Source organism: Ascidiella aspersa, chromosome 7, assembly GCF_963924565.1.
Source record: "Ascidiella aspersa chromosome 7, kaAscAspe10.2, whole genome shotgun sequence".
Classification (NCBI taxonomy): Eukaryota; Metazoa; Chordata; class Ascidiacea; order Phlebobranchia; family Ascidiidae; genus Ascidiella; species Ascidiella aspersa.
The window spans coordinates 16966135-16987390 of record NC_139453.1 but is presented as its reverse complement, the minus strand read 5'-3'; the positions used below and the strand labels follow the sequence as shown (position 1 = coordinate 16987390).

Sequence of the window (21256 nt, the reverse complement as noted above, 5' to 3'; positions counted from 1 at the left end):
AGTCTTGATATTGTAAATACTTAAAAAAAGTTTGAATGCATTTATTAAATAAAGTTGGCAAAACTTCATAATAGATGTATCAATAAAATTTCCCAATTTTGAGTGTTACAACATCAATTGTTGACTGGCTATATAGACTACTTAAGGTCTGTGCTGGGTGGTCACATTTATTTCATTTTGGTTTTCTTGGTGGATTCCAACACATAGTAACCCAAGATAAATAAAATGGCTGACATCAAAATATGTTTAATGCACTTGATATATAAAATTATTTCAGTTGGTTTTGTGCATTTTACTCTAGTTCTGCTGCAAAGATACAGTGCAAAAACGTACCTGACCTATCACATAAAATAGTGACTTAAAATTGCTTGGGTTCTGTGCATTACTCATAAAACATAAAACAAAATTAAACAAATTGTATTTAGTTAAAAACAAAATAATTGCAAATATGTAGAGCAGCACCACTAAGTTAGACAACAGCCCTTTTTAAAGCTGTTGATTTGCAACAATACGAAATGAAGGACAGATATTCTGATTACTTCGCTCTGCATGTAAGGCAAGGTTCGGAGTTAGCATAACAGTGATTGGCCTAATTTCGCATGATTTGCCCACATAAAAAACAAACAGATATACAGGCCGTGCAAAACGCAAAAAACAAACAAGTACATTGAAAAAACAAAACACTGATAGTAGGATGAAACTGATGCAAACAGCCATTACAACAAACTTTGATAAAATGACAAAATATTGTTGTTCAATAAACAGCACTGCTAATAACAGTGGTAAGATCCAGTTTCATGTCAATCCCTCAAGGGCCTAAAGGCATGGCAGGTGCAACATGTGGACTGTGACAAGAGGCTACTGACATCAAAAGGGGTAGATCTTGAGATTCAATCCTGTTTAAAGCAAAATTAGATCTTTATTAAATCCTACATCTATGTAATAAACCAAACAAAACACAAATATGGACTTTAAGCCTAAGTAATGGAAAAACCCAATAAATTTGACAAACTCTATAAAAACAAGAATAATGGATTTACTAAAACTAATACTAAAGTGATCTTAATAAAGGTAAAAAAGATTTCAAGTATGTTTTTGTGAAAAGAATGGTAGATGAAAACAAGCAATTTTTTCAAACAGTTGAGAGTGTTTAGCAATTTAAAAGCATTAACAATTAACTTTAGCTGCTTGTTTGCATTAAGGTTGGAGCAGTGCTTCTTAACCACTACAGGCAAATAAAAAGAAGCAGAGGATATTGAGGGCTTTTAAAACAGGACAAAAAAATTGGTTAACACTTTTTTTTTAATTTTCTTTAGGAACAAAAAGGTGAGTTTTCACTGCTGCAAGGAAATAATTTTTTAATTGAATTGCATGGGTTTTGGGCAAATGGAAATAGACTCTAGGGCTCTATTTTAGTATAAATTGCGAACCACCAAACTAAGGGTCGGGAACCTTGTTCGCTAAGGGTGTCACAAAATCCAAAATTCTTGGTTGTATTTTCATGAAAACCGTGTAATTTTTAACATCTAGTTATGGGTTGGCAAAAATAGCAAATTAAACAGGGTCAATCATTTTGTTCGGATTTAAAATGTCCAACATGCTAAGCGCGAAAAAATGTTTTAGCTATGTTTGCAAAACTTTGATTATGGAGATCCATGGTATAAACAGGGCCTTTAGCCTGTACAGAGGTTTCCTACAACAGGATCACAGGCCCGAACAAAAAAAAAAAAGATTGGTGTAAAGCGATGAAAAATTTGACATGCCTCTTTTGCATGCGCTTTTCGTGTTAATTATTATGGACAACTAATCAACATACTCGAGAAAAAAGAGGCCCACTGGCATAGAGACATTTGATGTGTCACATTGGCATTAACCCGAGTACCACCAAAACTACTATTTTGCATTTAATAAATTGCTGTTGATGGGATATTCAAAATATTTATGCACACCAAATATATTGTTATTTAAGTTGTTTAATACTATATTGATCGACTCACCCCAAAACTGCAGATAATTGAGATACAGTTACTCTTTTATGCCCTTTTACATATTCAGCAAGCATTCTACTTTTAAGCACAAGTTGACGTAGTTCACTCTTTAGGTGGACCATGCACTGTAAGCAATATTAAATTAAATTATACTGTTGCACAAAGCAAAAGGTTAAGAAATAAATTTGCATAGTTTAATAAAAATGATTGGCTTACATATTGCGGAGAAATTTTCATCGAGAACATTTGAGCAACGCGTTGCAATATGTTGCAGACCAGCTTTGAAGTGAGCGCAGGTAAACAAGGTTTGTCACTCTGCAACCTCTGGCTGCTGTACACCTTCACCACACTGTAAACACATTATAATTTAGGATGACAGAAGTACTGAGATCAGAGGGTCATGGAATTAGAATATCAAGGTATTCTAGAATAGAAGGTTCGAAAAATGGATCCTGGTGAATCGAAAATACCTAAAATATGTTTGACTTTCAGTTGCACTTGATCACAAACGCTATCTGTTAAGCAATCAAAAAGTATATGCATTAAAGAATAAAATGTTACTAATTGCATTACTGTGGCTTCTCAATTACAGAGTTTGTAGCCTTGCCTTAGACTGGTCTTGAGTAACAGAGACTTTTTGTCAGAGGCCACCACTAGAGTAGCTCTCTGAATGACAATAGCATTTGGTTTGACACTAAATTATAGTTAAATTAAATTTATCAGAAAATAATTGTAACTCATATGAACAAGATTTATTTGCGTTTTTATCAGTGGTGAATTTTATAATATGTAACAGATATTTAAAAAAAAGATTTTAAAGGACAAAATAAAAATTTAAGTGTAAGTTATGTGAACCAATTCGGTCAAAATCATACCAGTTATCAACGTCCGCATGAATGCACACAGCTTCAGAAACTGGTTCATCAACCGGTGGGTTTCGCGAAGTCTGGTGAAGGTCCTTGAGGATTTTATTATGTAGTTCAGATTGATTAGGAACACCATGAAGGACAAAGTTGCTCAAATATTCTTCATTGAAGCTGCAAGAAAGCAATAATAAACCTCAAAACTGTATTTTACATTAATGATTCTACTTACTCAGCCATAAGAGAGTCCCATGATGGTGAAAATTGTGTTTTGTCTTGTATGTGGGGACTTTTCATGTCAGAAACTGGGAGTAGATGCAGCATACGTTTGTCCATCTCCAGTGTACATGATTGCTTATTATTAAATTTGTGAAAAACAGGAGATGAAGGTTGGGGTATTGAAAACATTTGATTACTTTTGGTATCATGAAATGTCACCTCCTCATTAGATGTTGTAAAGCTAACCATGCCAACAGGTCCCTTGGAAGGTAGTGGAGGATTGATTCTTTCGAAATGCAAGCTTGGCATAAAAAGTGGAGAAACTGTTTGACCACTAGTAAGTGTCTGCATTGGTTGTGACACCTTTTCTGTGTTTTTAGTGAGTGGAATAATGTGATCTGAATCACATGACAACACTAAGGGCGGTGTGTCATTGGTACAGTCATCAAAGTATTCATCAAAAGCGTTATGATTAAGCTCAACGGAGGGGATACGCATCAACTTCAACTTGTTAGAATTTTTACTTTTATTGCTTGAACCAGTGTTTGGATCAACTATAGACTTGCAAAATGAAGAGGTAGAAGATGCTTTGCTCTGTACTTTTGGTTGAACATCTCCACTAAAAAATACCTTGGATGGCTGCTCGGGTACATCAAAATTGGAGTTTGATTTTGTAATCAGCGCCGATTGGTACTTTTCTTGATTATCAACCAAACAATTTGGTTCATTTTTTTTGCAAACTGGTAACTTGCGTTGAGTTGGACATAAAGAACCCACAGATGACGTTGCCTGTGTCCTTGCTGGTGAACATGAACTTTGAAGTTGCACTGCATGCTCTACTGGTGGATCAATGAAGTCAACAATGCTTTGAGTGCAGTGTTTACTAGAAGTTTCTTGACTAGTTGCTGTGCAGCGCAATGTTGGAGTTGATTTAGCATGTTTGATAAACTTATCATCATCCGGAAGGTGAGTAGGAACCTTTGGCCAATCTATATGATTTATATTATCGATACCAATGCATTGTTTCACCAAAAATGGGCTGCGGGGGAAATTGCCTAAAAACAATTATATTAGCCATAATAAATTGACATGTTATTTAGGACATTCGTCAACTTTACATACTAGTTTTATTTGTTGCATTGAGTGTCCTTGTTGATTGCTGCATTTTTGCTGGTCTGCTCGTTTTTTTGACACATTCATCATTCATTCTACGGCTCTGAACTGGACGGATTTTGGCATCATTTGAATAAGTCCTGTGTCTTAAAAAATATGTATAAAATTTTGTAAGTCAGTAAATGAACATTCTGGATTCAACAGTCAGGTGTTAGGAACACAACACAGTGCTGCATTTGGTTTGAGATTCCACATGTGAATGCTAGTTTCACTCCTGGTGAGACCCTGTAGGCGAGTGTATTTCACAAAAAATATTTGTCTCCTACTGGTAGACTCAATAAATTGATATGGGATAACTAACTTTATATTTGCTCCCCATTCATATCAAACATGTAATGTTATTGTTCTTGGATTAGAATATCAATAAATATTGTTATAACCACAATAAATTGCCAACCAATCAAACTACCAAAAAGGTGCTACACATTTAATGGTCCAACAACAAACAAGGTGATCTTAAGAAGTAAAAAGTAGTTATTTGCTCTGTTAAAGCATCTAATTTGTTTAATAAAAGTGTTATCATAAATTATAAGGATTGATAAATAGTTTAAACTTGAAAGTCTTGTTAATTTAGTAAACTTATTTACTAGTGTGGTGTTTTCCAATTAAAACTTTACATTGTGCCAAAATTTAAGTATGTCACAGGTGTTTAAATTTCTCAAGCCAAGCATGTAAGTAAATGCATCCATAAAGTGACCACACAAGCAATATGTAAACCAGGGGGTCAGAAACCTTTTCGTATGCAGTGCGCCAGTTAATGAATAATGTCAAAATATCAACAACGCCAAACATTTTTCTATGTTTGTTAAGAGTCTGTTAAAAACAACCTGAGTCCGACTCTGGCCAAAAGTGCAATTTTATTGAGTGCCGCGTCCAGCTTAGACAGCCTGTTGTTCACCGATTTATGTAAATAAAATAAAATGGATATTCAGCAATCCACTCATAGGGTTTATGAAATATATGCCACCATATGCTATTCCACCTTAACAATTTACAGTATGCTGCCTTCTAAGTTTTGAAATTTGACTCGGGTAGTTTTACCAGATCTTACAACTGTCAGAAACACAATACTGTTCCCTGCCCACTATTTTGGAATATACTTTGATGCTTTTCAACTGTTACCTAAAAGTGTTTAACTGTTAACTATCAGTTTCCCGTTTAGCTTGGTTTTTTAGTCGCACAAAAACCACTGTGCTTACTTTTAATGTAAATGCCCTGCTTTTACGCAGTATACATCGCGCCACCTTTGTGGCATTGTGGCATAATACAAACAGTTAGTGGTAAACAACAAGTTTAATGCCCATAAAAAATTATGTTAAATACAAACAGTTAAGACACAAATTTGTGACATGAACTGGAAATGTGTACAACCATTAGGTTAGTGTTAGTGATGCAATGATAACGTTAAAGATGGGCTAGTGATGTAATGGTTGCACTGTGATATAACATGTGCACAATGTGGAAAATTGTATACCAATATTTTTAACTACTGGTAACATTTACAACCTAAGTTTTTTTACATATGACGTTATTACAAAAAGTTAATGAGTTATAAATAGCCAGGGCCAGTGAGGTATCGAGACAGGGTGGGTGTCCGAATCTCAGCGCAGATGTTGCGTTAATCATGGCATAATAACACCCAGGAAAAACAATCTTCATTTAGTATTGCAGGTGACAAGAGGCGTGATTGCAATTAAGCCTAGTCCTGTACATGTAACTTAGGAAACTTTGATGCTGATAGTCTAAACATGATTCTCTTAAAATAAGTCACACATACTTCACCGTCTTGGTTTAGTTTTTCGCCTGTCGTTAATGAGTGCACACTAAGCGATTTCGACGCACGTGTTAGCTTTGTGTCATGAAGTTTGCTTTTGATAGACGCCTGGCCAGGGCCGTATCCAGAAATTAAAAAATGAGAGGTCTCAAATTTTTAATTTAGCAATTCCCCCATTTTCCGTTTGATGTTGCTTATTAATGACATCATAAAAAGTTATGGTAATTACCTCATAAATAGGAAAAAAAATATGAGAAACAGTCAATTAACATCCTAAGAAAGTAAACCTTTAGACACAAATTGTGCAGCATCAACACTCCTGTCAGGGTCAGCTGCGAAACTGCTTAGTTTGCAATCATCTTCCAACTTTAATTGAAAGCCTAAAGTCCTAAACCAAACGGTGAAATATGTGTGATTGATTTTGGTTTATTTATAATTTCACTATTAGGACTATTCTAACTTACAAGCATGGCTTTCGTCACCTGCAATACGAAACAAATATTTTCTCTGGGTGTTATGATGCTATGATTATCGCAACATTTGCGCAGAGCTGTGTATCAAGTATCAATTGTACACTAATCAAGTGGTCTTGAATACTTTTGTGGTAACTATCTCTGCATAAATACGGATATTTATATCGCGCATGACAGATACTGTTAGACCACTTTTAAGAGACTCTGTGCAAGTTAAAAATGTCATTTTACCACTATGTTTTTAGCGAGAAAAGGGGTAGACTACTTGATTTAGTGTTGTCAATTGTCTAATACAAACTTGACGATCAGCTAACAAAAACAAATAACGAAAGGCTAAAGAGAAGAAATATCCTGCGGTTACAGTTGACCCAGGTGGAAACAAGAAGACAGCATTTTGGGTTTGATTTCAGTTTCGCATTAGCCTAAAACATGTGACATAATTACATTAAAAAACATTGCTGCTTCAGACAGTGAGTGAAACCCTGTGAAAAACCAAAAACAATAATACCACTTAAAAAAAGGGGGGGGGTTCAAACCCCATCCCCTACCCTGGATACGGCATTTTACATAGAAATGACCCTGAAATAATCTGTTTAGTCTTCTTAAAATACTTCAACAATGACTGGGAAAAAATTATAGAAAATTAGCAAAATCAGTAAAACACAGAAGCAAGGTTGTTTGAAAAAAAAATTATATCTTTCCACACCTTTCCACATTTGTTTTATTTCCTAGGCTTTTCATCATGGGTCCACTATTGCTTCTTATCAGAGAAGTTTCAGTAAGACTATATGGAGACGATTGACTTCGTTTTACTCCATTTCGCCTTGACATGTTTTCTTTTTTTGATTGCTTGTTGGAAATAGTTGATGACTCATTGTCAAAAGAAATAAAAACATATTCATCCTCCTCCATTTCACAGTTAACTAAATCCATTTTAAGGTCATGCAGTGGGTCAATGTTGTTCTTTAACATCTACAAAAAAGTTTTAATATATAACAACAGTAGAAATTGCTAGAGAAGCTATTTTGTAAAATAATACAGACATATATATATATCTTAAAGGTAAAATTATCAAGATTTTCGGCCTAAGTTAAGATATACTGCAATTGAAAAGACAATATGGTACTCACCAAAGGAGTAAGTTGGTCGGGTATTCGCACATCTTCTTTTAAATGGCTACACTGAATAAAAAATGATAAAACCGATAATACAGTTGATATAGTTTCATGATGACTCTCAGATCCACTAACAACAGTCTTGCAAACTTTAGTTGGAGATCCGACCGCGCCATATAAGTCACTGCAAATGTATTTAAAGTAAGTTATACAAAACTAAGTTTAATATAGAACAGTTCCCAGTAGAACTTATTTAAAACTTTACAATGATGATACAGCCTAGCTGGGTTGACAGTGCTAGGTTTTAACATCTAGGTTTAATAAAGAAAATGTAGTTTTTTTGATAAATATATGTTTAACAATAGCTTTGTATGTACCATATTTAGAACAACAAGTGAAACTTGGGTAAGTGAGCTACTGATAGTAGAAAAATGATTCTACCAAAATCAATCCACATATTTAATGGCCTTGGTTTAGTTTTTGCCTGAAGTTAACGATTGCACACGATGTGGTTTCACAGTTTATTTTAGAAAAAAAAGTGTAAAAGGTTTTTACTGATTAACAAAACAGAAAAACCATTCCGGGTTGACGGTCGACCCTTGTGCAGACACGACACAAAAACGGCTTTTTGCTGAAGTTGCCTTTTTTGCTGAAGTTGCCCAATTACATTGAAAACGCCGCATTAGACAGTGCGTTAAACCCTGACAAAAACAGTAATATCCCTTACAAAAAGGGGGGTTCAAACCCCGACCCCTGAAAATGCTGCTGTTCCAGTTCACTTTAATTTTTAAATGTGTTTCATTATGTTTTCACAAAAAAATGTTTGGCTTTGAATTAAGTTTTGTTTTCTTTTTATGCACAAAATTTGTAAGCCCTTTGCCTTGAAATTAGCAACGAATAACAACAGGGTGATGAGCAAGTTCATCAAACATAAAAACTATATGTTATGTTTTACTCAGATAATACATTGAAGCTAAGAACAGTTTACACGTCACATTTACAACAGTTTACAATGTCATTCACTTCTTTTTTTCATTAGTTTACCATTGCTTTCCGACCACTTGATATGTACATAACCAAGTGCAAATATTAACTACAAATAAAGCACAGCCAAAACATATTTTTGCACTTATGAATTCATGAATAGGCTTTATTTGAAATTGCTGTTAAAAACTTAAGCTATTCGCAAATTTATTAGCCAATAATATGATAAATTGATAATACACACAGTTTGTCACAACATATAGAGTCAAAATAAAATTTAATCACCCCTTGTCAACCAAAAAATTAAAAAGGCAAACAGTAATAATGTGATTTGAATTTAAACAAACAGTGTAGACCACCTTACATTGTATCTCTAGGTCAATTAATAGAAAAACAAAACTTACCCAAGTTGGGCCCAAAGTGCATTGTAGTTTCTATGATTGCAATTGTTTTGCAGCTCATCAGATGGTGCAGCAAACCCAACCCAACCCAAATGGTGTGTTAGAACAGCTGTCAAAAGTCCACTAAAAAAGCTTGTAAAATAAAAAGTAACAATAGTTAGCCAAACTGCAATATAAAACAATTTTTTATTATTTTTACCATTTTTTAGTATTAACAAACAGAGGTAACTAAGAACTGAAATTTAAAACACTTGGTCTTGCACTTCACATTTTGCATATTTGACATTAGTAATGACTAGGGCCATTTTTATTTTAACCTAAAAACAATTTTTTTTAACTTTATTTTTATCAAATTTTAACTTTATTTTAACCTAACGAAATTGCTTGTTTGTAGAGGCCACAGTTCTTCCTTGAATTGATACCAGTTGATACCAGTTACCCAAACATAATATTTTGTCGATTTCAGACCTAAACGTAATATTTTGTCACAAAGTCAAGGTGTTTTATGGATTATAAAAAGTGCATCGGGTTTTTTGGCGATAGATTTAGCTTGCTTAGACATTTTTGTATTATAGAATGTCAGTAGGCTATTTCTAAAATCCAAATTGTTGATATTCGAAAAGACCACCTTTATGAAGATAAAGTGTTTTATAACAATTATTTAAATACGTAACAATAAATAAAAAAATGGACAATTTGCGATAAAAGTTATCGCTGATCTAAGTGGGCATTGTGACATTTTGCCTGCCTTTATGGGTTAATATGGTTAATTGTGTCGCAGTTCCTGATTTACAATGCTTCCACGACGATTTTTACAAAAATTACTCTCAAAAAACACAAAAACTTTGTAAAAAGCAATAATTTGACAATTTTGACTTTATTGTAAATTTTAACTTTATTTTAACCTAAAAACTTTTTAAAAACAGTCCCCTAGTTGCTGAAAACAACTTTATTGTTTGATTCGTGGACAGATGAGGTCCTTAAAATTTTTTAACTTTATTGACTTTTGCTGGCCCTAGTAATGACACTAGATTGAGTGAACGCCCGTAATAAATGTTCAAAATGGTGAGTACCGATCTGAATAACATACAAACCTTTAGACGTCCTTATTTAAAATCATTAACACGCTTTCTCTTTTTACAACCAACCATGTTTGGTTAAGAGACCCTTTTTACTAAAAACGCATTAGTGCCCAAAGGTGTCAAATAAAAAAATAAAAAATGTGCATATAGTACATTTATTCAAAGGTGCTTGTGGAAAACAGAATCGGCAAATAATTAATTAATCATATCAAATTACTTTAGTTAGATTATATTGTAACTTTGGATACAGTATATCTTTTATTGGCCTGTAATCAAATTACCCACCTGTATGACAATTGTTGGGCCCAGTGGTTAATGATTACTACTTTAAAGAACTACTATTTTATGTCACAAGCAACATTTCCCTAACAATACATAATAAATACACATGACATGCATAACAATGTAGAATGTTATGTCCTCCATGTAATACTTCATTTTCTTACAAACATAAATTATTCATTTAGGTAAAAGCAAGTCACTTGAAAATATAAATAAACTCAAAAAAATAATATGTAAGTTTTTGAAGTAATTTCTTACTTAAACCCATCATAGTGTCAAGCAGGGCTGCGGAGTCGGGAGTCGGACTCGAGTAAGACTGCATAAAACTACCTGAGTCCCGATTCCGACGTTCACATGCGCAGTATCAAATTTAAAAACTGTTAAGGCGGCAAAATGTGAGTTGTAAAAGTGTAATAGCAAATGGTGAAATATTTTTAAACCATGTAATGCGGGTGGATCAATTGACACCAATATGAGTGGATTTCAGAAAATCCACCTTAATTTAGTTGCATAAATAGGTAAAATACAGGCTGTAGAGTCAGAGCTGGACTCGGGACTCTACAAAATCTTATATTTGGTCGGAGTCAGACTGGGGTGTATTTTTTTGGCCGGAGTCGGACTCGGGTTGTTTTTAACAGACTCCACAGCCTTGATGTCAAGTGCTTGTTTTTTTGTTCATTTTAGTGGATGAAGAAATATTATTTTTTTTATTTTTAACCGAGCCAAAAACCTCATCTATTCTGTTCTATGTATAAAATTTTACTTATATAGTGGATTTTAAATATTGAAAAAGTTAGTAACTGTGTTACGTATATATCAATCTCTCCAAGTCTAGCAGTTTAAAGTGTTGTCAAGCTAATGCGTACTTTGCAAAACTTTTGTGGTATCTGTTTTTAAAGCAAAAAGCTTGTGTGTTGCAGTCATGCAACTTTATTTTAATGAAAACAAACATTTAATTTTTAAAAGCTTTGTTATGGTAACATGATTTATCCAACAAGGCTGTCAGAATGACAAGATCTTGCAAATTTATCACTTATGGAATCAACTGATAAAAATCTAAGCTAAAGTTTGTATTTTAAACTAAATAGCCGCAAGTTGTTTTTTTTATGCCTTGTCGCCTTAATTTTAAATACGACTTCAGTTGGACATTTATGCACTATTCCCAACCCAATCACAGGCTAATTTGTTTTATAGCGTCACATTTTGCCCCTGCCCACCACAACAGTTTATGTTCCTTATGTGTCCCATTGTAAAAAATCATTGCCCATCCCTGCCCTAGCTGGTCAATTGTGGCTGTCCAAAGATGTATTGTTGCTGAGGAACAATTGTTACTTAGGAGGAAATTTAGAATTCTAATGAACATGTAAAGCTATTTGTATAAAACTTTTTCACTAGATGGTAAATTGTCACAATCGATATTTTAAATCATCAGCTTTACAATATTTTAGTCTGCTATAAATGCATTTGATTTTTTTTGAAGGGAACGGTAAAAATAGAACATCTGTTCACACTTTATACAGAACATAATAATAAAATTCCAGTTTGGGCTCCGATGTTCCGATTTTGCCTATGACTGTGGGTTACAAGAAGAAAACCTTAGCAACGGACAGTCCCTTGACGCAGGCAAGGGTTGAGCATTTTCTAAGACACCCAGCAAAACATTTATTTTACTGACATAACATTGGTTGGATTTTTTATTACAACTTGTTAAAAACACTTAAATGTGTATTGTTGTTAAAGAAAGTCTTTTAGGGACGATACAGGTAAATAACCAACTAAACCTGGGCAGGGAATGCCGGCATTTCATCTAGTATACAACTACTAAAATTTGATTTATACTTACTAGTTGGATTGTTTAGTGTTGTAATTAATAACAATCCTTGAAAGATCCCCAATGAAGTGTCTAACAACTAAATCATAATGATTTTCAGGAATAACAGTTGATAGTGTAGGCCATACAGGTTCTGGAAGCCTTGGAGTTGTGTAAAGAGCATTAAGTTTTGAAGAAAAAACATCAAGTGCCTTCATACAAAAATATAATAATAATAATAATAATAATTATAAGCCATATGATCCAAAAAGCACAAAAAAACAGTTTATAATTATAAGTAGGACATTCAACATACCTGCATCATGCTAGAAACAAAGTCTGCTTTATTTTTCAGTTTTAATGCTTTTTCAATATTTTCTTTGAGTTCATTTAATTGAATTTCAAATATTGGAAATCTCTCGAAAAAGAATTGTTGGAACATCCTAAAAACATCTCTTACAATAAATGTCAAAGTTTGACATGTGTTCGTAAGAAACAGACAGAGCAAAGTCGCTCACAATGCTCCCTTTTAAGGGAGAAGCCAGGCGATAGGGGCAAATAGAATAAATGTCATATGCTCCCAAAAAGAAAAAAATTAGTCTTTTTCTATGAGAGAAAGTCGGCTAGCATCGTTGCACACTGGTCACAGGTAGGCAATTTTATTTTCAAAGGGTAGTTTCATATGATGCGGATTGGTGCCAGGATTACATATTTGCTTGAATATCATGCACGTCCAAACAATTGCTACTACAACTTCAAGTCTTATGTTTGTTAGTAATTCTGGATGGATAAGTGTCACAGGTTTCATCATTACAGAAACAACACACAGCATTGCACTTGACTGCATATTAAATTGTCACAATATATTTTAAACCATTGTCTGTAACATGCGGTTAGCAAACTTTTATGCCATGCTAATCGTTCCTAAGTGTTTTTAAAAGTGGGTGAAGTGACCTATTTCTCTAATAACATGTAAAAGGGTACTTTTTGTATAAATTATGTTTTTTACAGTGTTCTATTTTTGAATTACAACCCAAATTCTTCAATAAACATTTAGTACACAAGAAAGTTAAAAAAATGTGTGACTAAAAAAATACCAGAAAGCCTAAACCAGTTGTTGCGCCATATCTCAACTCTACATTTAATATTTGAAAAATGTTAAATCTACTTACTTGTAATTGTTAGGTTCAGGTCTACAAAGAACAGAAAATCCAATTCTTATACGTTTGGGAAAAAGTGAAGCTATTTTATCAGATGTCTGTAAAGGCATCAAACAATTTTAGTATAAAGCCAGTGTTCGATGCACTAGTACTGCTAATTAGGTTTATTTGAAAAGCAAGATATATTATAATAGTCTTACTATAGTCTTACTACCTTTATTTAGCAGTGAAAAAAATAACCTTTTATCCCATTTGCATATTATGTATATATATATATGATATATAATTAATGATTACTAGGTTAGGCATGTCCAAATTATAGGGATGTTCAAAGTAGACTCCCAGGGGATTTCAGAATATTATGTTTTAAATTCATAATATTGAATCCTAGCATATTTGTTATTATTATTTAACTTAATTACTTATTATTTTTTGGGGGGAGTATGAGGAATTGATCATAATATTCCTATTTAGTGACAGCCATTATTGATAAAAACACTGGTAACAATTATGTATAAATACTCTCTACCAACTCAGTCTGTTTTATAAAACATTTGTGTGTCAGTTCTATCTTACTACAACACTGTATGTTCTGCAGTCAAATATTGTACAGCAAAGAGTAAGGTACTACTGCCAGTAACGCCTAACCAATCTTGACAATTACGCTGAGCATAGCCTCGTTGAATAACCATATAGCACATTTTATGCAAGACCAGCTTGTTTTACGATGGAATGTTACTTTTGCAACTTTAGGCATTCAAGGAAATTGCAACCTCTGCACCCTGACATTACACATTAGTCACGCCCAATACCACAGGATTGCATCTAATGATTAGGCAAAGGTTATCGTTAAATAATTGTTCGCCTTAAAAATCTGACGCATCACTACATGGCTACATTTAAAACCGGCACTATAAATGTGATGCTTTAGACAACAAATTTGGTGTGCTTGGGGAGTCAAACAACTATTTAGCATTATATTTCTTATCACACAATTCAGCAAAATATCAAGTAGTTTAGCTCAGTGATATTATAAACAGCGAAAAACGGTACAAATCCAACCTGGATTTGAATATAAGGATTTAATATGCTACTTTAAACATCCATACCAAAGTAGCATATATTGTTTAATAAAATAATAAGTTTTATATATAGATTACCAAATGGGAATGGGTTAAACAAAGATACACCATAATACCAAAACAATTAAACACAAAAGGTCTTTCTCAGTATGTTCACTTTTGAATGTATTGTTAAATTGTTTGCATTTAGTTGCATTGCTTCCAAACGTAAAAACACCAAAATAATTTGCTGTAAAAAATATAACAACACTGCATATTGGCCAAAGTTGTAAACGTTGGAAGAATTTTGAATGAAAATTCTGTTTTACCCAGTGCAGGGAAATCTTTGCGCATGTCATTACCAAAGTTTTCAATTGAAAATTGAGGTTGTTGGAATTGACTTGTAATAGAGAATGAACACATTTAAAGCAAGGACTGTAAAAGTTTTAATGCACCAATTAGTATTAGCCATTGAAACAGATCTGATATTGTACTTTGAACAACCCTAGTCTTGTATACAGATAAAAATTGCAATTTAATGAAATGAATCATTTGTTTGCATGATATGTCTAATACAATAAAATAATAACTTACATCATCTTGAAGAAAGTAATTATTTCGTTGGTTTTGAGGGAGTGAATGAGATTTTTTTGATTGCATATATACTGATGGTCTTAAACCACTGCCAAGAGAACCTATCACAGTGGATATGTTATTAAACATTTGTTTAAATATTACTATATTACTTAAATATATATACAGGGTTGGCATTAAATTAAAATCTGCACTCGCTAGTCGGGACAGTGTCTACTATCAGCACTCGCTGAGGCGAAACAACACTCAGCAAAATGCTGGCATGCACGTTGCAAATTTCTATGTGCATATACAATATACATAGTTCTAAAACTTTAAATTAGCATGTTTATTTATATGTATGGCTCGACAAATGGAATGTAGTTATGCACTAAAAACAATAACTAATGTTTTAATCGGAAATCCTTATATTCGCAAGTAAACAAGTTGACAAAATTAACCATCGATCAATCCTTGGAACCGACTTAAAGTCATTACCAACATCCTGGACAAAATAATAAAGATTTATTTTTCTATAAATCGAATAATACTTGATTTTGCCAATAAAAAGGTATATATAAAAATAGACAGTCAAAGAGGGCGATTTTGCCAAACATATGCAAGCCATATTAATGGAGAGTGTGATCTTTGCATGATAAACCATTATTGTATAGTTAGCTTTTATTTTGTCATTTCCACAGTGTAAAATCTAATAAGACGATCAGCGAAATAACTAATTTCTACTCCACATAACCGTTTTAATTGTTTATCAAAATATTAAATGCATTTCGACTTTTACCCTGTGCGTTTGAACAATCGTAGCTGTGTAAGGATGTATAGTATTAATTAAGCAAAAAAGGGCCCTTCAGTTGTTGAAGTTATACATAATTTGTTACAGATTAATAAACTCGCCTCATGCAAATTGCACTCAATTGGCGAATGGGTGGGTACAAAATGCCAATCCTGATATATATATATATATATATATTGTTATCACTACTCTAATGAAAACTGATAATAATTTCAGATTAAACACAAACTTCTTATATTTTTATTACTTAAAAAAAATATATATCTGTATAACAAATAAATTAATTAAATTAAACGCATACTGCAGAAATTTATTAGCTTAATAATGGCTTTTGTTAATAATTTCTAACCTGAAAGAGAAAGAAATGATGAAAGAGAATTACTAGAATCTGACCGATGAATGTCATTAGAATAGGATACATCACTTGTACTTGGTATGTAAGAATTTACTGCTGGCATGGGCATTGTTCTTGCTTTTCTCCGGCTAAGAATTTTTCCACACTTTAATTCAAGTGAATTTTCTGATTTTTGATCGAGACTGGCCCATTTAAAAGATGGAAGACAAAATACACGACTGATCATGATTTGTGGTGGATCATGGATGGAATGAACTTTTATTGCAGGGGCCTTCTGTGCCATTCCCACTGAACCAAACAACATTTCAGCCAACATATTCCAGTCAGAGGGAAACTTTACATAGTCATAGCGTAAGTTACTTTCTGACTGGCATTCAGAAGCACATGGAACTTTTTGATAGCATTTTGAGTCAAAAATATTAATGCGATCACTGGTATCACCATGTTCCTTAAATAATACCAGTCGAAAATCCGGTGGTGGTCTTCCAACAAAAATAGTGGAATCAGTTGGTTCAATAATTGGACCATATGTTTCTTTTTTCGGATCAGCATTGTTTCTAGGGTGCGAAATTGATGATCTAAAAACATGTTTTTCTATATTTTTTATCTGTTAAGAAGCTATAGCCAAAAAGAATTACATAGATATTTATTGATGACCACCGAGAATTGTCCTATAGGGGTGTTTTTAGAAATAGCCCTTAATTTTTGGTAGGACGTCAAAACTACCAGAAATTCAACCAAGTAACGCGCTCAATAAGAGTGCCAAGTTACTTGCTGATAAAACTATAAAGTAGCTTTCTATTCAACAAAACCAATTAAACAATAAAGGGACGTTCCCTAAAATGCAAGAATATTAATGAATGAGAGTGTTAAATAGCAAAAAAAATATTTTATTCTGGATATGAAATTACCAATCTTGGTCAATAGTCCTGTTATAGTCTCATTCAATAACAAAAACTTTATAGTTTATATTCAGTTTATAAAATTACCATATCTGCGGCCATTTTTTGACATCATATTTAAATTTTGAACACTTGTTTGAAAAACAGGTTGGCGTATATGGCATATACGTAAGACTAAAATATATTGACATGCTTGAAATTTTATTGGCTGGTAAGCCTATTTTTTAAGACAAAAAAAATAAAAACAACAGTTCTAAAAAATAAAAACAACAAGTAGAATTTATTAACCAATGGTTACCATTTGATTTCTTAAAGGCTAATTTTTTTGAAAATTGGCCAAATTTATTGAAATTGATTATCAGCAAGATTTCACCAAATTTGTGAAACATAGCCACAAATGTTATGAAGACAAGGTTCATATTATTAATTAAATTTGAATTTATTAGTACTATTGTCTTGCTTTCATCTTGTTTATTTGAAGTCTACAAAAAGTTCATGGAAGAGAATTGTTTTTTGTTTGTTTTCCTGTTACACTTTTAATCTCATTATTTAAATAAAAAAGGAAACACTTTAAATTGTAATATTAAAGTAAATTTTACTTGAATAGGTCGCATTTCGGAAATCGATGATTCCACTTCTTGTCAGACGTGTTTGCCAGCTTGCATTTTACTTTTTGGAAGAAATCCATTGTAAGTAAACAGAATTTGATTTCATTTCATATAACGAAAAATAACCTCAGGGCATTGATATTGATATTAGAAGACCTTATTAAAACTATTGTTTATATATATATATATACTGATTATTTAAAAACTAAAAAATACTAAATACAAATAAATATCAGTCAGGTTTATTTTGTATCATTCTAAATCAGCAGCAGAATCTTTTTAGAATCCTACTAAATATTTTGAGTGTAATAGAGGAAGAATATGACCTAAAGAATAATAAATTAAAATGCAATAAAGTGACAACCATCAGATTATGGAGCGTGAAACAACCCTTAAATCACATAAAAATATTACACTTAACACCAAACAAATTTACTGAAAATGAACAAACGACTAGATTGGGCTTGAAATCAAATTAACACTTGCACGAATGCATGTCGGGCGAGGAGGCAGTCTGCAAATTTACATCCTAATAATATAAATGTGTTGAAAGTAGTACTTTGACTGGTGTCCCAGATTTGTACAATTAATATTTTTTCCTGCGTAACACATAAAGATGTTTCACGGAAAATCAGTTAGAATCACTGCCATAAACCCTCTAAACATAGAACTTTTAAATCGTTCTTCATGAGTTGTTAATAAGTAATTTGATAAAACTGGAATTGTCCCTATTACTTCCTGGAGCAAGCAAATCATGCGCTCATTTTTAAATAAAAACAGATAAAACCGGAGAGTTAAAGAAAAATCGATTTTGTCAACAATATGAAAGGCATATTGACGAAAAATGTGGTTTTAACGAAGAGTGTGGTTTTGGTTTGTTGCAGGTTCTTATTCACTTTAATCAATCTTTTTTAAACCATTATTATTTAGTAAGCTTTTGTTATGTCAGTTTAACAGCACAAATTCTCTCTGTGAGTAGGATAATTATCAAATAAATTAGATGCTCAGCTAAATAACCATTTCCTACTCCATGAGACTATTTTGCTTGTTTATTGAATGTTTTACCTAATCTTTTTACCAAGAGAGATGCGTTTGGTCAATTTTTTATTGTAGTGGTGCAAGAGTGTATTGCAGGCCACTTAATTAAATAGTAGGCCTTCGGTTTGTTAATGTCAATTTTTTATTAGATTATTGTAGATTTGTTTATTTGGGCGTTAAAATTATCGGGTAACACTAATTTACGTAATGATGAATGGTCGGAACGCTCACAGTATTATTATTAAATATAATAACACTTGACCCACCTTCACCCAAACGCTAACCCCCACCCTAACTCAAATATTGTGCGTTGGTTTAATAATTGTTTTAACGGGGTAACGCTTAAATTAGTAAGCGTTCCGACCATTCATCATTCCGTAAATTAGTATTACCCAAATTATCTTCCAGAAATTCTGTGCTGACTAGCCTTTATTATTATCTTGTATATTTGAACTAATACTTGATTTTCAGGTAAATAGCCTCTTTCCTTCAATTTTATACATATGAATTCTACGTTGGATAAAGTGGACGGTACAGGGAAATTATTTCTTGTTTATTAAAGCTTAGCATGTTAAGCATACCAAAGTGACAAAGTCTACGGCGCTCGTCTAGAATCCAACACAACAAACATTATTCTGGTTAGCGTTTGGGTTTGGGTGAGTCCAGTAATAGTGTTAAACAATATGACTTGACCTACCCACACCCAAACACTAACCGACACCCTAACCCACATATTATGCATTGCTTAATAATTATTTCAACGTTGTGGTAGGATTCTAGACCAGCGCCTAACCTGGTTATATGGTCCAGACTAGAGAGACTGTACTATTTGCAGCTGAAGTCAATCGTTATTTTCTGAGACACTGAATATTTTTTTACAAGTGGTAATATTTTATTTAAAAAAACATTCAGTAAAAATTGTATAACGGGGTTTGGCGCTGTTCTAGAATCCTATCACTTGTTTTTACAGTAACGAAAAGAGTTGTATAAATAAATATGGGAGAATAAGTAATAAATAAATATGGGAAATAAATATAATACCACCCAAACCCAAACTCGCACCTTAAACTAAATATTGTTAGCAATATAAACCCCCGGACGACAATGTGGTCTAGATCAACGCCGAACAGTTTAATAAATGACTGTGCTACGAACAATAGTTATACTTGGTTGTATTACCGAAATCTAACACTAGCCTGAAAAATAGACGCAGTGCGTAACACAACTTGTAAGACTCGTATCAATACGCCTCTTGTTCTGTTAAGTTTGGTACTGGGGCAACACTCGTGACAGTACGTCATATGATGACTTGACGTCACAACAGAATCAGTTTTACCTCAGTTCACTGCGATGGTTTACTTTGTGGTAAGCGGCTCAAAAATATTAACGAAATTATAAATTTCAATAGAGGGCATAATAGTCTCGGTTCTGTTCTGCCCCACTCCGTTAAATCGAAACTAAACAAATTGCATCGAACCTGATCAAATTGACTATTTAATTTTAACGTGTAGATATGAGGAAAACGTTACCCAGGTTTAGTTAAGTGGGTAAATCGAGTACAGAATCATTTGTTAAACAAAATGAAAGAATCCATTATAATGACTGTATCCAGGTTTTAAAGTTATTTATCCCTTTAACCCCGCGAATTTGCATTTTTAGCCGCGACCGAAGCTGCTTTTCGTTTAAAATCGTCATAAAATGCGTCCAAGCTGCCTTTTTTTTAAATAATCTGTGTCACAATTTGTTTGGCGTCCAACGTAAGAAAAAATAATAACCAGTTTGAAAGTGAAAACTTTTTAATAGTAGGTAAACCGCCGCAAAAAATGCAATGTTTTGCGAACTGTCTAGATTTTGCGTGGGTAAAAATACTGCAAGAAACAAGAAACAATTAAGCCTTAACCAGTTACCGTTAGTTAACGGCTGTTTGCGAAAAGTGCCGTTACGGTCTAAAACGGAGGCAAACTTTTTTTATATTCATCCCTTACAAATCCTAACATTACCCATTACTGCCCAGCAAAACTCAAATTATATAAAAAATACAGATTAGGGCCACAAAAATATAGGCTATGAATAGTTGTTGATGTCATAAGATTTTTTTAAGAAACCAGGTTTTCTATTTATAAAGGCACCCGATTCGTCGGCAAATTTGGCTTAGCCATGCCACAGCATACTGCATTTTTGTCGCAAAGATAAGCCAAAGGAATATGATTTCCTGATTCCAGGATCTCGCCTGTTAGCATAGAAAGAGAAATGCCCGATTCCCGTTGGATGGGGACTCCCCTTTATCTTTTTGCGACTGAAGGTAGATACTTAAACGTCCATAGTAGGATTCCAAATCCAAGCGTTTTCAGAACGCTTCCTATTGGCTGAAATATTATGACGTAATATATTCTTATTAAGCGCAAATGTACTGTAGTACTTAACGAAAAATAAAAAGTCGTTAAACACGCAAAACCATAAGACGTTACTTAAAACATCGTTTATTGTTGTGTCGGTAAATAGGAGAAAATTAATTGGCTTATGTGTAAATACTTTGACACCGTTTTAAATCTTACGCCGTAAAAGAAGCCCAAAATACCGGGTG

The 21256-nt window shown here is 33.1% G+C and overlaps 1 protein-coding gene across 1 annotated transcript; it reads right to left on the bottom strand.

The window, feature by feature from the left end:
* Positions 1-401: 401 nt before the first annotated feature.
* LOC146138084 (folliculin-interacting protein 1-like) lies at positions 402-19881 on the bottom strand. Its single transcript, XM_083393809.1, has 15 exons — positions 17626-19881; positions 16119-16702; positions 14980-15080; positions 13337-13422; positions 12481-12607; positions 12198-12376; positions 8994-9122; positions 7621-7789; positions 7197-7462; positions 4193-4329; positions 3084-4125; positions 2864-3025; positions 2205-2337; positions 1998-2113; positions 402-896 (listed from the first exon to the last, which is right to left on the bottom strand). Exons 1-15 carry the CDS (start codon positions 17712-17714, stop codon positions 809-811), a joined length of 3408 nt encoding a protein of 1135 aa, XP_083249935.1. The 5' UTR covers positions 17715-19881; the 3' UTR covers positions 402-808.
* Positions 19882-21256: the final 1375 nt, after the last annotated feature.

Excerpts from the sequence above, each read along its gene's own strand:
- LOC146138084 (XM_083393809.1), bottom strand. The coding sequence starts at position 17,714 with ATGGATTTCTTCCAAAAAGTAAAATGCAAGCTGGCAAACACGTCTGAC. Across the intron at positions 7,790-8,993 it reads GCACTTTGGGCCCAACTTGG|TGACTTATATGGCGCGGTCG; the intron begins GTAAGTTTTGTT and ends ATACATTTGCAG. Across the intron at positions 2,338-2,863 it reads CATGCGGACGTTGATAACTG|TGTGGTGAAGGTGTACAGCA; the intron begins GTATGATTTTGA and ends ATGTGTTTACAG.